Consider the following 17,270-nt stretch of genomic DNA (forward strand, 5'->3'; position numbering starts at 1 on the left):
TTAAATTTCCCAAACAGAACTACCACATCTGGAGCTCGGGTGACAAAAGTGATGAAGAAAAAAAAAAAGACTCAGCCTTGGTTGGTAGCTGCCATTTTATAATTTGGTTGTTGTTCTGCAACAAATGCCTCAAATACTTTCTTTGAAAATAAGAGGCAGGTAACTATAGTCCAATATTTGCATGGAGCTTTTAAGAAGAGGGACAAAAAAGCCAGGGACCATCTTGGGTAGATAATAGAACAAATTATGATGATGATTGTCTCTTTTTCATAGTAATTCTTGTAAGGATGTTCACCAACCCACACTCAAAATTCTAGGTTGTCTTCCAGTCCCAAAATTTTGGAAATCCATAAGAACATGTTATTTTATTTATACATACACACACACACACACACACACACACATTTTTGTGTGTGTGTGTGTGTGTGTGTGTGTGTGTAGTTTTACAGCACAGATTTTGTTTTCCTCCTTTCCATTTTTGTGTATAGCAAAAAAGATCTCTTTATACAATCAGCAATGTAATACCTCCTATAGATGTCTATACTTACAAAGATCAGAACTGTGCAAGCGATGATACTCCTTGTGACACTCTATGGAAGCCAAAGTTGGACTTTAAAGAAGCAGGATTAAAAGAGTGTTGAAACCTTTAAACTTGAGTGTTAGAGAAGATTCCTGCAAATACTATGGACAGCTAAGAAAACAAACAGATGGACCATCAAACAAATCAGATCAAGGCTCAAATTATCCAACTTTGGCCACATTGTGTGACGACCCGGCTCTCTGGAGAAGGCTTTTATGCTGGGAAAGGTGGAACGAAAAAGAAGTGGGTGACCAGCAGCAAGGTGGATGGGTTCAGTTACAACTGGGAGATTGGAAAGTGTAGGTTAGGGCTTGAATGTCATGAAGATCTACCTATGTAATCACTAGGAGTCGAAAACTATTTGATGGCAGATATAACAATCAATCAATCGATCGATTTTATAGCTAAAATTAGTTAATGTAATGCTTACGTAAACACTTTTACCAATGCATTCTTTGGAAAAAAATATTGATTCAAAAATATTTCTGCATCACAATTCTTTACAGAAATTTAACAGGATGTCTTATTTTGTTTTTGCCTTAAAAGGTATCATTGTATAGGAAATAATAATAAAAAAAAAAGAATGACTATAATTCATGTAAATTTATAATGCAGCCTTATATCAAGGAAGAGAAGTATAGCAAACTGCTGTAATAGTAATGCCCTCCAGTATTTAGGCAGAGGTTTTTCCCTACCAAACTTTTCTAGTTCCTCTCATTTGGAGGTATAAGGGATGGTCATGGAGAATTAGTACAGTGTGGAAATAACAATCACTGGCCCTCCAACTGATCCTGAAAGTAGAACAGGATAACTTTTCAATATGAACATGTTCTGTTCTGTTCTGTTCTGGTCTGGTCTGTTCTGGTCTGGTCTGGTCTGGTCTGTTCTGTTCTGTTCTGTTCTGGTCTGGTCTGGTCTGGTCTGGTCTGGTCTGGTCTGGTCTGGTCTGGTCTGGTCTGGTCTAGTCTAGTCTAGTCTAGTCTACCTTACCCTACCCTACCCTACCCTACCCCTATTCTATTCTGTCCTGTCCTATCCTATTCTATTCTAGAAACAATACATTGAGAGGTGAAATTAATTGACTGCACAACGATATGTTTTGCATCGTGAGATTGGATACTTTCAGTGAGAAGATCATATTAATTATTCTGGATATGAAAAACAACAATGGAATGCTTTTGCTTTCACAATTAAGGAGGAGATAGCAACAACAGTACTTGGATCCAGTGCAATCAGTAACTGAATAATATCAGACTTTGTGGACAATCTTTTAACATAATGATTATCCAAACCTATGCTCCATAGATGAAGAAGAAAAGGATGTAGATAGGTTTTTATGGCTAAGTTCAACTTGAAACTGATAGATGTGCTGCTTGTGGATAGAGAGTAGAACATCAAGAGTTGGAACAGGTAAGGGAAATAATGTAATTGGGTTTTATGGCCCAGGACATAGAAATGAAGCAGGGTAATGATTTATCAGTTCTGCTATTCCTGTGATTTCATCACTGCTTCATTTGAACAGTGTTCAAACAACCAAAATAATACATACATACATCACTAGATGGAGTACACAGAAATCAAATTGACTATATTTTTGGTACAAGGAAGTAAAAGATTTCTAAGTCAAGTTAAAGTAGAAGAACAAACCCAACCAACTTCCAATACATGATCTTAAACTTATACCCACTTTTCAAATGGAACATCAGGGATTGTTTTGAAGTCCTGAAACTGGAACTATGTAATGAAATCAAAGAAGTTGTTAAGGATGAACATGAAAAGAGACTGCCAAAGATGAAAAAACCTAAGCCAGGAAACTGGATGTCAGAACAAGCTGGGGAAATTGTCAAGATGAGCAGAGAAGCCTAAGCAAAGAATGACAAACTTCTCAGAAAGGAACTTCACAAAGAATTTCAGAGCACTCTTAGAAGCAACATGAAGCAATTTATTACAACATCAATAAAGACACTGAGGATGAACAAAAGCATGGAAAAACAAGTAAATATCTCCAAACTCAGAAGGAGGTTCTGACCTCAAATTGGTAATACTAATATGCTAATGGGAAGACACTAACTGATTTAGTGACAATCAAATAACGATGGAAGCAGCATACAATGAAATTCAGTAGAGATGTTTATATCCAACATACATTATAAGATAGTCCCAATTTACAATATCTTCTGTTACTAGAACATTAAGTTAGATCAGCATTCCAATCATTACCAAGTAGGAAGGCTACAGGAATGAAAGGAATATCTACAAAAATGTGATAAGCAACTGAACAATAAACAGTAAATGTTCTAACCAAACTATGCCAGCAAATCTGTGGAATAACATGAGGGTCAACAGATTGAAAGAGGTCACCATTAGAAGACCTGAAAGGTCAGGTTGTGGACATATCATAATGGAGAAAATCCATGTACCTGAATACTGAGGCAATATTGTGTTGATAGCATATATAATTCTTACATAAGTAATTATTATGTAATCACATCTTAGAAGGAAGGGGGCATATTTGATTTATAGTGGATTTCAGTGAAAATTGTGTTCATCAAAAATAGTTTCACTAAGGTTTCTCTCCTCAACCGTTTCTGTACATCAGTCAACATCGTATGACTGCTCTTTGTCCATCACCTGTACATTTTCTATTTTAAAAATATCTATAATTGTACCCCATCTTTTTCTACTCAAGTATATCTTGACACCTGTTACATAGTTTTGCTCTTTTTCTTTTCACTCTCTTCTCTATCTTCAAATTTTGAATCCTATCATGTTCATTGCTTTTATTCCATTACACCCCTGCTTGTACCTCAATTTCAGTATTTTTTACCTCTCTTAAGCTTTTGTAACATCTAAGGATCCTCTCTGGTCTGACAATTTCAGAGTTTTACTCTGCACTTCAAAATAATCCCAGTCTTTTCATTCTCTTTTAGAGTAAGCTTTGTAATAAGCTGTCTAACTTTCAGTTTCCTCCTGTTTCTCTCTGCCCACTATTCTGTTAATCATTTTCAACTTACTAAGAATTAACTTGCAGGCTCGCATCCTAATAAAATGTTTTCTTCCACTAGTGGCAATGCTTGAATCAAGGATTCTGCCAGCAAAAGAAAGAAATTCTCTTGCTCCCTAGCCGTCTGCCTCAGAGAATCTCCTCAGCTTCTAAGTAAATATTTAGGGTGAGATATTTAAAAGGACTGTAGGGGTGGAGGTGATCTGTCTAAGTCACATCCCTCCTATCCATACCAATGTTTGCATTCTTGGCATCTTTATTAACCTCTGGAGATAATATTTACATAAAATAATTCATAAATCAGGCCAGCAAAATATGCAAAGAAAACTAATAACTCTGATGTCAAGGTTCTCTTATGATTTTCCTGATAGAGTTCTTCTAAAGTTCCAATTTTGTAAGTCGTGCCTCTTTTGCCCTTCTCACAACAGTACTTCATTTCCAATAAGGAAACATGTTTATTTCCTTCATTCTGGGAAGAAAAGTTTAATAGTCAATGCCAGACACACCCTGATTGAGCTAGAGCAAGAAATTTACCAATCTGGCAACTGAGAATATTTGCAGGAATTTCTACTGCTTTATCCTTTGTATTGCACTATAAATTTTGTGGCTGCGCAAATCGAACACGAAATGCAATACTGAGCATAGAATTTCAGAGTTTTGTTTTAATTTGAAAGCAGGTTTCTAGTCCATATGGCTATTGATTAAATATAAAGACATTTGATAGTACCTAATGAAATTTCAAAAGATTCTAGTAGCACCCAATCAACCTTGACTGATCAGAAAAAGCTGGGTAATATTTTCAGTATTTGAAGAATGCAGGTTTATAGAGCTGCACCAGTTCTTTACTTCTTATAAAGATTAAGGTCATGTTGTGTAATATAGTGGGACTGCAGATAAATAGCTTAAAATATATCATTTCCTAGTAGCAAATACAGTTTATCCAAACACAAATTTCTTCCCCTCATTTTGTATTACACAAACCCTAAAGAAAAGCTTTAAAAGAAATATTTGTAGATCTGGGGGAAGTACTCCAAGAGAAACAACCAGAATCAAGAAATGGGCATTTTGATTTTCCTTTCTTCACCACATACAGAAAGTATTGCATAATCAATATGATTTATCTTATTATTCCAAACACTATCTACGGTGAAGAGCTACACTATCTTCCTAAAAATACTTGGATATGGCACAAACTGCAGGAGCCTCCAAGGATCAGCTTTTAAGTGGAAAACAACTCAGAGCTATTCATTATTTACTTGTTATAGTCTGTCTTTCTCTTTGTTGAACCCTCAAGTGCATAGTGTTTTCTACAAATCATAAAATTCTTACAGTCTAAAGATTTAACTCACAAGACTCCTGGCATGTACGTGTATCTCTGAATGGTTTTGCTTTTTTATGGAGCAAAGTAGCTATCATTCACTTTATTGATCATCAGTATAGGATGTGACACATCCAAATACTCTTTTCACTAATAATCAGAAACGGCAATGAAAAACCAGTCCCTTTTTAAGAAAAAAAATTACTCACTCTATAATTCAGTAAGAGTTTTCCTATTATACTAGAAGGAATCAGGGAAATGCCAAAAGTACTATGGACCTCTTTCCCAGGAATATAAAAGCACAGTATCTCACAGTAAATCTTGACTTCTATTTCCTTTACAATATTAACAAAAACATAATGTACTGCTTATGATTATTTCCACAGTGAGCCAACAGTGCTTGCTTTTTCAGTATACAGATAGTTCTCAACATACAAACTATTTATTTAGTGACTGTTCGAATGGCACTGAAAATAATGTCTTATGACTGGTGCTTGCACATACAACCATCATGGCATCCCCAAAGTGATACTATCAAACTTTGGGCACTTGGCAACCAGCATGTATTTACAACAATTGCAGTATCCCAGGATCATATGATCACCATTTGTGACTTTCCCAGCTGGCTTCCAACATGCAAAGTCAATGGGGGTATTTGGACTTGCTTAACATCCCAAGAAGGCCCCAACCCTCCTATCTTTTCATAAGGGCCTAAAGACCTGTCAGCTTGAGGCCCCAGTGGGAGAACAGTGCAATGGAGGTGGCCAATTGAGTAATAACAGATCCCACCTCCTTGCCACTCTGCCCCCCGCCCTTCCTATGTGTCCTTGATTTTAAAGTCCGGTTTTAACTTTTTATGTTTTAACTGTATATGTAATTGTAAGATGCCCAGATTTACCCTATGGTAAGATGGGCAGCCAATAAATTTTATAAATAAATAAACAAATAACTAAATTTTGCGCATTACAATAGTTTTGCTTAGCAATGGAAATTCCAGTCCCAATTACTGTTGTAAACTCTCCAACTGCAATCTGTTAAAAATATTAACAAAGCCAATGATTGAAACAAGTCAGTGTCATTACAGTGGTTAACAGTATTTTTGATTAGGAAAACTTGACTTTTAGGGTTTATTATTCAGGATTTTTTTGCAATTTAAATACCAGAAGTTAATTATTCTTTTTCTAAATTTGTTCCTGTTTTTTATTTTTGTCTCTTTTCTTGCCCTTTTTGCCTGGTAAAAGTTTTCCAGGGAAAAGCCAGGTCATTTTCATCATAGGTCTAAATTGATTGCAATATCCTTAATGCTGCCTAATCACATCCTTTGTTCCTTTTATACTCCTTGTTGAATTCTACATTAGTTATGCTTGTGGGAGCTTCTGTCCTTGTTTCAAAGTTCAGCATCTTATACATACAGCAAATGGCTTCCAGCTTCCATGTATATACTACCATGCTAATTTTATGCATGAATAAATAAATCCTTTGCAGTCACCTCAAGAACCTAAAGTATTTGCTGCAAAATTGCTCAGAAATGACAGCATTTAAGGAAATTCCAGATTTGCTTGTTATTTAATTGGTATTCAATCACTTTAAATTTCCTTGTAGGAATTTTCTTTCTAGGAATGTATGCATCTTTTGCTCAAAACAGTTCTGATGATGGAGAACAGACAAATGTTTTTTTTTAATGTGTTTACTAGCTTGAGAGCATGATAAAATCTAAAAGATGGAAATGTAATTAAACAATAGGAAATAGAAATATTTTACATGTAGGGTATATTTATTAGAGGCTATTTTTTGCTTCATCTGACTTTATCCCCCTCTTCAGTCCTCATGTCTACACAGGTCTTTCTTGTATAAATTTATCTACCCCAAATATAACTGTTAATAATATAAACTTCAGGCAAATTCATAAAAAAAAACAAATACATTACTTTTTTGGAGTCCAAGCACATTTTAGCAACATTTAAATAAATGAAGTAAGGAAATTTGAATCTTAGATTGTAGGCTGCTTATTTGTTTACTTCACTGAAGCAAGGTACTGGGGAAAGGGAAGAGGAGAGAGCGAGCTATTAAATTAATAATTTTGAATACAAATGAGCCATAACGTATTTTGAAATGAGAACAACACATTAAAAATGTAAGAATGGGAATCTGAACAAAGAAGAGATTGGCAAAGAGGTATGTAAGCTAGACATTAAGAATTAAGAATCAATGGTAGATATAACCACAGAATAAAATGTCCAATAAATAAATAAATGTCAAGCAGCTAAAATGATGCAAATTCATGAGCCAGCAATGTTGCAGGAGGTTCACAAAGATAGTACATGCTGTTTTAGGAACAAAGGAAGCATTAAGTACTCTGCAGGTATCTCAATTAGTCCCTTTTTTCTTTTTATTTCTTTTTGTTTCATTCCACCATCCCACCCTCCACTTTACTGTTGCAGAAAGTGTTTTTTTATTAGAGATATTTTTTTTTTTTTTTGCTAACAAGCCAGTTTTAATAATCTTTGGGAATCAAACATTTTCATACTGGGTTACATATAGACAACAACAACAACAATTTATTATTACAGTCTTAGACCAGAGACCACATATAGCCAAATAAACACAGTATTTTCAGGATAAGCCAAGAAAGAGCTGTCCTCTAAGTATTAAATGTTAGTATGATAATAAAAGAAACAAAACACACAAAAGGGTACTTACACAGAAAAGGATAATTAATAAAATTACTGAATTGTGAACAAAAAAGAGATAGCAATGATATAACTAATTTTCCATATACGTTCTAAGGTGTGCACAACTCTTGCTATTATACCAATTAAGCAATAGCAATAGCACTTAGACTTATATACTGCTTCACGGTGCTTTTACAGCCCTCTCTAAGCAGTTTACAGAATCAGCATATTGCCCCCCAACAATCTGGGTCCTCATTTTACCGACCTCGGAAGGATGGAAGGTTGAGTCAACCTTGAGCCTGCTGAGATTCGAACTGCCAAATTATAGGCAGCCGGCAGTCAGCAGAAGTATCCTGCAGTACTGCATTGTAACCACTGCGCCACCATGGCTCTTGATTTAGTCTCTGGCTGTAAATTTATAAAATAAATAACATTATATGATTATCAATTTGTCCTTTTCCTGGGTAAGGCAGACCCATGGTATTTTGAAAGAAAAATAAGATTAATGTTGGAGTAATTATTTAAAGTATCTTATTTAAGGAAATGAAACGGGTGTGTTCAATCATTTATGCAAAGCTTTTTTTCACAAAGAGCTTATTAAAAAGAGAGGTGGGGAAAGCAGATCTCTTATTAGAGTCCCTATGTTCTTCATCTCACTTAATTAAAAAGAATAGTGTGATATTTTTTAAAAAACAGATTTCTTCCTCCACACTGTAATCAAGCTTCCTTCACTTGAAATTAGTAGCCCTTTAGGCCTATGAAGATAGGAAGTAACAGGACAATAAAACGGGGACGGGGGGGGGAGAGATAGAGGTGGAGGAGCTTTTTTGCAGCACCAAATTAAATCCAGTACTTTTCCATGAAAAATTGTGTCAAAATAGTGGAATTTATTTTCATGCGAAGCTCAGAGTAACCGTAATTACCAAAGTGCAGCAGTTAAAATAATAATGATAAAGTGTTGTTATAAGTTTTGAACTTATGTTCAAAGGCAAATGCAAAGGTAAAGGCAAATGGAGACCATTAAATTGTAATGAAGAAATCTATTTGGTAATATAACTCAAGAATTCTCATAGGAGGAAGAATCCACACCAACTTTGAAATGATCTCCGTTCAGTGAGATCTATCTCAGGCTATAAATATTAGATAGGAACAACAGCAAATGCTTTCATGTCATCATCATCGTCATCATCATCATCCATATGTTTATAAATGTATTTCATAAGTTCTCTCTCTTTCTTTCTTTCTTTCTTTCTTTCTTTCTTTCTTTCTTTCTTTCTTCTTTCTTTCTACTGTTTGGGTAGTTCCCATAATACATTTTGCTCAGTTGGAGAAAACATGATTGGAAGGGAACTAGAACCACAAAAGTGGGCTCAAGGCCTAAATGCCTACTTGATTCTCAGTTATACAGGCTTGAAATCAGTATGGAAACTAGTGCAAGTAGGAGAGTAGATTGTAGGTTCACACAATCTTATGATGCTCAGCTGCTATGTATTTTTAAATGAGTAGTTAAAACATGTGCCTGATATTTAAATGACAACAAAATCAAATGCCTCCTTGTTGAAGAAATTCAAAACTAAGGAGTCATGATTAAAAAGGATCCACCAGGCATTATCCAACCTCACAAATTTCACAGTTTCAGTACAAGTAGAACTACTCTGTTCACTTTGACAGAACATATTCTAAAATATACTGGATGATTAAAAAAAAAAGATGAGTGCTACATTTTTGTTGTGTCTTTAAATTGTTTAAATTTAATGTTAAATATATTACATTCTCTAATTCTCTCTAAAGTTCAATTCACGTTTTCCTTTAAAACACACAGAAGTTGAATGACTGTGCACCTATGTAAAAAATAACACCCCTTGAGCCCAGAAATATTTGCTTTCTTGAAAAGCATTAAAATATGGTATCAAACGTGTACTGAATTCTGCTTTAAAAAATACTGGCAACTTTGAACATATTTGTCTACCAACTGAAAGCTATGATTATTTTTCATTTCTTCATTACTTAATTTTTTATTTCTGACTTCTGGACCCAGTTGGCAATGTACCCATGGCCTCTTAGGTTTAATGATGTCTAAAGATGTATTCACAGAATAGAACAGAACCCTCTAAAACAACGTGATTTTTCTTTTTCTGTGTTGCTAGTTATGGAAAGGACTCAATGGTTTGCAGGCAAGTATCCAACATTTTAATTGGAGGCCAATTCTACGTTTTAACTCTTGTTTAAATGAAGTAAGGATTTACTGAAACATGCTCATGATCAGGGTGGATTTGATTTAAATCAAGTTGAATCATTGATTTAAATCAAGTTTAAATCATGATTTAAATCACTAGTAAAAAGGCTTGATTTAAATCATAATTTTTAAAAAGCAACTGTCATCTCTGTCCCACAGCAGCTCCTCCTCTGATCTGCTGCTGACTCACCGACAGCCCCATTCACTTTAATCGGACAGCTGGTGATGTGGCAGTGACACAACAAGTTGAGGGATGTGACAGGCAGCAGGTGAGTGGATGCCCGTTAACAGGTGATGCCCGCTAACAGATCCATGATGGATCTGAAATTACAGGTGCTCTTTAATATATTTATAAGCTGCTTAGAAGGTTTCACTTTCATTTTTACTGCTTGCCCTTCCTCCTCACACTTAGAGCCTAGTGGTACCAGGGTGGATAAAAATCAATGATTTTTTTAAAAAAATCAAAAAAATCAGATTTTTTTTATTTAAATCGGATTTTTTATTTAAATCAGATTTTTTTTATTTTTATTGAATTTATTTTAATAAAAAACTTTTGGGGTAAAAATCTATCGTAAGATAGTTTTCTATTTAAGATACATAAATAATTTAGTTTATTCATCATGAAATGGAGCTTAGTTATGTAGCACAAGGCTGTATATTCTGCAACACTGGGACTATCGGTGAGTCAACAGCAGGTCAAAGGAGTAGCAGAGATGACAGTTGCTCTTTAAAAATTATGATTTAAATCGAGTTGATTTAAATCAAGTCTTTTTACTAGTGATTTAAATCATGATTTAAATCGACTCGATTTAAATCAAATCCACCCTAAGTGGTACAGATGCATTTCTCTTCAAACAATCATAGAGTTTGTAGTGTACATAGATTTGCAAAACAATGGCATAAAGGAATATTCCTGAACTTTGTTTTATGATCTATCTCATGATTACGATGAAATTGTGTGAATGCATCAATGCAGGACATGTTATCTCAGTTTTCAGAGCTTGGATTCATTGAATGAGTTTACCAAAAATGTAAATATTGCAGAATATTCAGCCTCATGCTATATAAGTAAGCACCATTTCATGATGAATAAACTAAATTATTAATGTATCTTAAATAGAAAATTATCTTTAGATATATTTTTAATCCAAAAGCCTTTTATTAAAATAAATTTGATAAAAATAAACAAAATCTGATTTAAATTTTAAAAATCCAATTTAAATTTTAAAAATTCAATTTAAAAAAAATTAAAAAAATGATTTTTATCCATCCTGTTCACGATGAAATAATAATGTCAAATTAAGCAACTTACTTTACAGTGGTCATGTTGCTGCTGTAAAGTTGGAACATCTCCACCAACAGGCATCTGCTTCTTTAATTCGTCATCTTTCAAATTTAGCCATTTGATAAGTTCTTCCAATGATATCAGTAATTTACTCCATTTCTCTGCACTTGCCTCCAAATGAGCCCTACAATAAGATTGAACACATTTTTTAGGAATTTTGTGTTGCATTAAAACATACCAGATTTCAGCTGTAAAATACTGCATTGTGAATGGAACGCAATTTTCTTTATTTAAAGCAAAGGACAGAACAAACAACGCCTTCCATACATTTGAAAATTATTTATAAATGAATGAATCCAGTAAAAAAAAAAATGTAATGAATAACACCATGATATTAAAATGCAGTTTAAAATCTTATTTAATGGATTTCTAAATGTGTTAAAAATAAATAAAAGCACCAAAAGCTTATCTTACTTCTGCACTGCCTGCAAATCCAAGCTCTGGCCACCATATAAATGGATCTCAAACTTCCCCCACTCTTCAATGTTTTTAAAGCAATCGTTTTAATTTCCATTTAAGCTATTACATTTCCAGAAAGGCATAAGCTTTTGAAGGTTAACTGCCGTCCAGATGAACATTGTTGATACTGATTATATTTTGTATTTTGCTGAATCAATAAATCACGAGAGCACCGTGCAGTATTTTAGTTAAAATGACATGCTGTTAGTATAACTACACTTGATGTCAGATCTCTTTTATTTAGTCCCTTGTTTACGTCAACACATGGCAAACATAAACACTGTAAGGAAATTGTTACAATCTTCTACAGCCATTTTTCCTAGAATGATGGTAAAAGTATCCCATACTTTGCCTTCAAATCTATCTGTTCAATAATATTAATATTGAGAGCATTACAACTGATAAACAATTTTAATGCCTATATGTCACCTAGGCTTCAGGACACAATTTAGTTTTCTGATAAAAGTTTTTAGTTTTCAGAATGAAATTCTAACAGCAGAAAAAGTATTATTTAACCTTTTTTTAAAATTAAATTTTATTAGTTAAAAAGTACAAACAAACATAAATACAACGATACAACAAATAAAATAAACAAACATCAATCAAGTCTTACGACTTGCTCTTAAAGTTGTCACATCGGTAGACTATTTTTTCCGTATTTATCTATATATCTGTCTATTTACGTATTTACATGTGAAGCATTAATATACGCTCCATCTTTAAATTGTTACACTCCTTAATTGGTACTCAAAATTTTGTCTCAAAATTGACCTTATTCTTTAGTGTCCCTATGAATGTATTTCTAAGTTTTTCTCCAACCAGTTATACCATTTTTGCCATGCTAAGTAATACTCTGTGTCATCTTTCTCTTGTAGCTCTTTTGTAAGTTTATCCATTTCTGCGCATTCTGTGATTTTAGTGATTATTTTGTTTTCTGTCGGTATGTATTCATGTTTCCAGTTTTGGACAAAGAGTATGCGAGCTGCAGTTAGGATGTGGATAATTAAGTATTTTATTTCTTTCTCATACTGTGCTGTGATTATTCCAAGTAGAAAGGTTTCCGGCTTCATTTCCAACTTCTGATTTGTAATTTCTTCTATCATTTTCCTTATTTCTTGCCAATATTGTTTTTGCCTTTTGGCATGACCACCATAGATGGAATATGTTCCTTTTTGTGCGTTACACTCCCAGCAAATTGGAGAGGTGTTTGGAAACATTTTTGCTAGGCGCAATGGTGGGAGGTGCCATCGATAGAACATTTTGAACAGATTTTCCTTATAGGATATAGACATTGTCAGTTTATAATTTACAGTCCATAATTTTTCCCATTTGTCCAATTAGTGTTATTTAATCTTTAAAGTATTGCAATAGGTTCATCTAATCTTCAACCTAGTTACCAAATAATAATTTGTTTCAGTTCATATACTGCACAGAACAATAAACTGACCATACAAGGGAAATATGCACAGCATTATAAAGCACAAAACACCTAACCAAGATTTAACAAAACAAATTTAGCATGATATACAGTAAACATACTATACCAGCCTAGTTAAGTCTGTTGTATGAAGATAGATTTCATATTTTCTAGTAGATTATAGAGACAGTCATTAATTTTTTTTTTTGTGGGAAGGTGAAGAGAAGTGTTCCCACACTACAATGACAACCATCAGAACACAGCATTCATCCATTCATCATAGTAAAGGTAAAGGTAAAGGTAAAGGTAAAGGTAAAGGTAAAGGTAAAGGTAAAGGTTCCCCTCGTACATATATGCTAGTTGTTCCCGACTCTAGGGGGCGGTGCTCATCTCTGTTTCAAAGCCGAAGAGCCAGAGCTGTCCAAAGACATCTCCGTGGTCATGAGGCCAGCATGACTAAACACCAAAGGTGCACGGAACGCTGTTACCTTCCTACCAAAGGTGGCTCCTATTTTTCTACTTGCATTTTTTACGTGCTTTCGAAATGCTAGGTTGGCAGAAGCTGGGACAAATAACAGGAGCTCACCCTGTTACGTGGCACTAGGGATTCGAACCACCGAACTGCCGACCTTTCGATCGACAAACTCAGCGTCTTAGCCACTGAGCCACCACGTCCCTTCCATTCATCATAAGCCCCAGCAAAAAAAAAAAAGTAGTACAAAGGTAAGAGGTCAGCTGACACCAAGGCTTTGTTGAATTTCCACTCCCTTCAGCCAATGGAGAACTTCAAAAAGAGAAGACTTCCAGTGCCCAACTGCTATTCTAGCCCCTTGTCCTGTCACAATAACATTTCACAGTGAGAGAAAATAATGCAGATATGCAGACATATCCATTAAGCTTTGGGTATTTATCCCTTTGGGATAAATTACATACAAAGATTAATGGATTAATAAAACAAACAAACCAAAAAGCATGAGGTGTGAAAACATAGCTGAATCTTGTTTACAGCATTTCATCTACTTCAGCTCTCCACACCATTTTTCCCCTTTGAAAATGTTCTTGTTCTGATACGTCCACATGCCATTTCATACATTGATTTTCACTCTTTAAATTTCTAATCTCTCTGAGGATTTCATTCTCACCTTTCAGTCCCGACTTTCTTAAGTGTTGCTCTTGATCCATTCATTCTTACTTTATATATTTGCTCAGCAATTCAATCCTCATTCATTCTATTTGAGCAAACTATAAATTAATCACTTTTGTATTCAACTCACACTTACTTACTACTGAATCATTAATTTAACCAGCCGATTCCCCTGTAGCTTTTGCATTCATTCTTGCTATTTTTCCTTTATATATACTGGAAAAATAATTATATTTTTCTCACCAGTCTTAACATGCATCATAAACAGTCATATGTATGAAAACCGGTCAGAAGTTACTTTTTTCAGTGTAACTTCTGTCGCTAAATGATAGGTTGTATGTCAAGGATTAGTTGTATTTGCCCAGGAGAAAGAGCAATATGTTTATTTTACTTATTGAAACTAATAGTGAAACATAATGTAACAAAATCCCTAAGCATTTTAAACAATAAATCTAATATCAATAAAGACAGCTTGAAACAAATAAACAAAAAATCCCCATGCAAACAAAACTAAAGTTAAAACAAATCATAATAATCCATCAGCAGGGAGTATCCATCCAAACATTAACATCCTTTTTTTTTTGGCTCTAGAGCATTTCTGAATGTTTACTGAGTGCCCCAGAAGCTGGTGTCAAAATCTCTTAATTTTATTGCTAACTATGTTGTTATCTGTTTAGCTTCCTACCAATTGTTGTAGTAAAAAGTATGACCTGCCAACGTTCCCTACTGGCTAATTAATCGCACTCATTTATTAAGTATTGAGGCATCTATGTATAAGTGTTATTTATATACATCAAATTATTTTACCTAATTTTCTCTTTTGTCACCACACTTCAAAAGGCATCTTAATTAAAAGAACTTCATACGTACATAATATGCCATATATATTTATAGAAAGTTGTGGCTCAAAAATTTAGATGGCATAAACTCAAGAGAAAGTGGGTCATGCATCAAGACAGTGACTTAAAACACAAGCTGTACAGCCAAAGAATAGTTAAAACAAAAGGAAATTTATTGCTTTCTTTGTTCTTAAGACTTGGTCTTGTGCAGCCAGAATTAACCCAATGTCTCTTTCTTCAATTCTTCTGTTTACCATAGCCAGAACTTGATGTCATCTGCTTTGGCTGCTATTTTTTTATGCGCTGCCCATGTAATATTTTGCCTTGTTGTATCTCTTTCCTATTCTTTATTTGATCTTTATTATTGGTCTGTTTAGTCTCTCTGGTACTCTTCAAATATTCAGGTTTTTAGATATTCCGATGCCCCTTTTCACCGTCAACTCTTTGGTGCACTTGCAACATTCCACACCCACTTATTTTCCTTGGTAATTAAAGTCTGTCACCATTGCTGCATGGGAGAACAGCATGATTCAATGTCATTTCTTTGGTCTTCCTATCCAGGGCTTTTATATCTGCCTGAGTCAGCCCACTGTTCCAACTCTGTATCTAACGACTGGAATGGTCCAGGTGTTAATATGAGCCAAGGTGGCGCAGTGGTTAGAGTGCAGTACTGCAGCTACTTCAGCTGACTGCTAGTTCAGCAGGTAAGCAGATCAAATCTCACCGGCTCAAGGTTGACTCAGCCTTCCATCCTTCCGAGGTGGGTAAAATGAGGACCCAGATTGTTGGAGGCAATATGCTAATGCTAATGCAATATGCTAATATGCAATATGCTATATGTTAACTTTGTAAACTTTGTAAACCGCTTAGAGAGGGCTGTAAAGCGGTATAGAAGTCTAAATAATAATAATAATAAATAATTCCTTGATGGTATTTCCTGGACTTTTAAGATCTTCTTCAGTCCCATGATATCTTCATTTCATTTCTAATCTTCTTCTTGACTTCAGCGTGCTTGATGTTGTCAGCTTGAAGGACGCCCAGCTATTTGTAGTGATGGTCTTCATCCAGACTCTTGAAATTATTTCCATAAGGTATTTTGATTCCTTCAGTTTTTACTATTTTTCCTGTGAGAATGGTGAAGGTGGCATGTTTGTCCAAACTCCACTGCAATATCTTGGCTGCATATGCCAACAATGTTGAGCAGCAATTCTATTTCAGATGGTGTTTTTCCATATAGATTCAAATTGTCTATGTAAAGGAAGTGGGATAGCCTGACAGATGCTTTTGATGTTTGATAGCCATGGCCTGACTCAGTATTGTTGAGAGAGGAATCAGTGCAGTGAGAAAGAGTAGTAGTGATAGTGAACCCACTTGAAAGAGTCACCTCTTGATATTAACCTCTACCAGTCTGTCATTGAATTGTGTCTTTTATTGTGCCACTGATCTTTGTGCAAAGCTTCTGACTTCTGATGTTATTCTTAGGCTCTTGATTATCCAATCATGTGGCAGGGAGTCAAATGACTTTTTATAATCAATTGAAGCTACTTTCAGGTTGCTCTTCCTTCTCTTGCAGTTTTCCAAAAATCACCTTGTCAATTAGTAGACCATTTGTTCTTCTGCTGTTTCAGCAGGTTTTTTTTAGTTTTTTTTTTTGTTGTTTTTTTTGCTCAAGAGGAAAGAGCTTGTTTTCAACTAGATGCTGTTGAACTGCATCAGTCACCACATCAGTTAACAAACTGAAAAGTGTTGGTAAGCAGGTAATTGGCCTATAGTTGCTGATGCTGCTGCTTTGGTTGGATCTTTCATAATCAGGTAAGTTTTGCCAGATGTTAGGTGATCTTCAGTTTCACTTCCTTGCAATATGTTGTTAAACTGCTTGGCAATGGCAATGAGTGTAGAGTGTAGAGCAGTCAGATGTCTCAATCAAAAACCAATCAGTTCATCTTCATCTGATGCTGACCAAATCTTGATCTTCCTTGCCTTTTCTCTACCATTTCTGCTGTTATTACATTTTTTTTTCATTTCAACTTCTTTTTTTATCCTTACCCACCTCCTTTATCCAAGTTGCATTCTTGTTGTATTTCTTTGGGTTGTCCCACAGCTGCCCCAGTACTGCACTTCTTCTTTGTCAAGTGTTGACTTGTTTAGTGTTGTCTCTCCATTGATGCAATAGTAGAAATGTTTCTATTTGACTAAAATTGAGATTCTGCCCATAGAATGCAATTCAAACTTCATATTTTAGGGAGTATCTATATC

The 17,270-nt window shown here is 34.7% G+C and overlaps 1 protein-coding gene across 1 annotated transcript in view; it reads right to left on the reverse strand.

Moving 5' to 3' along the window:
* The window catches only part of UTRN (utrophin), a 358,125-nt gene that overhangs the window by 97,482 nt on the left and 243,373 nt on the right, over positions 1-17,270 (reverse strand). The window contains exon 54 of the mRNA XM_070932667.1: positions 11,123-11,279. Coding sequence (XP_070788768.1) covers positions 11,123-11,279 — 157 coding nt within the window. The remainder of the gene's footprint in view (positions 1-11,122; positions 11,280-17,270) is intronic.

The sequence above is a fragment of the Pituophis catenifer genome, unplaced genomic scaffold (genome assembly GCF_029215685.1).
Source record: "Pituophis catenifer annectens isolate HBS135680 unplaced genomic scaffold, rPitCat1.0.hap2 SCAF_1, whole genome shotgun sequence".
Classification (NCBI taxonomy): domain Eukaryota; kingdom Metazoa; phylum Chordata; class Lepidosauria; order Squamata; family Colubridae; genus Pituophis; species Pituophis catenifer.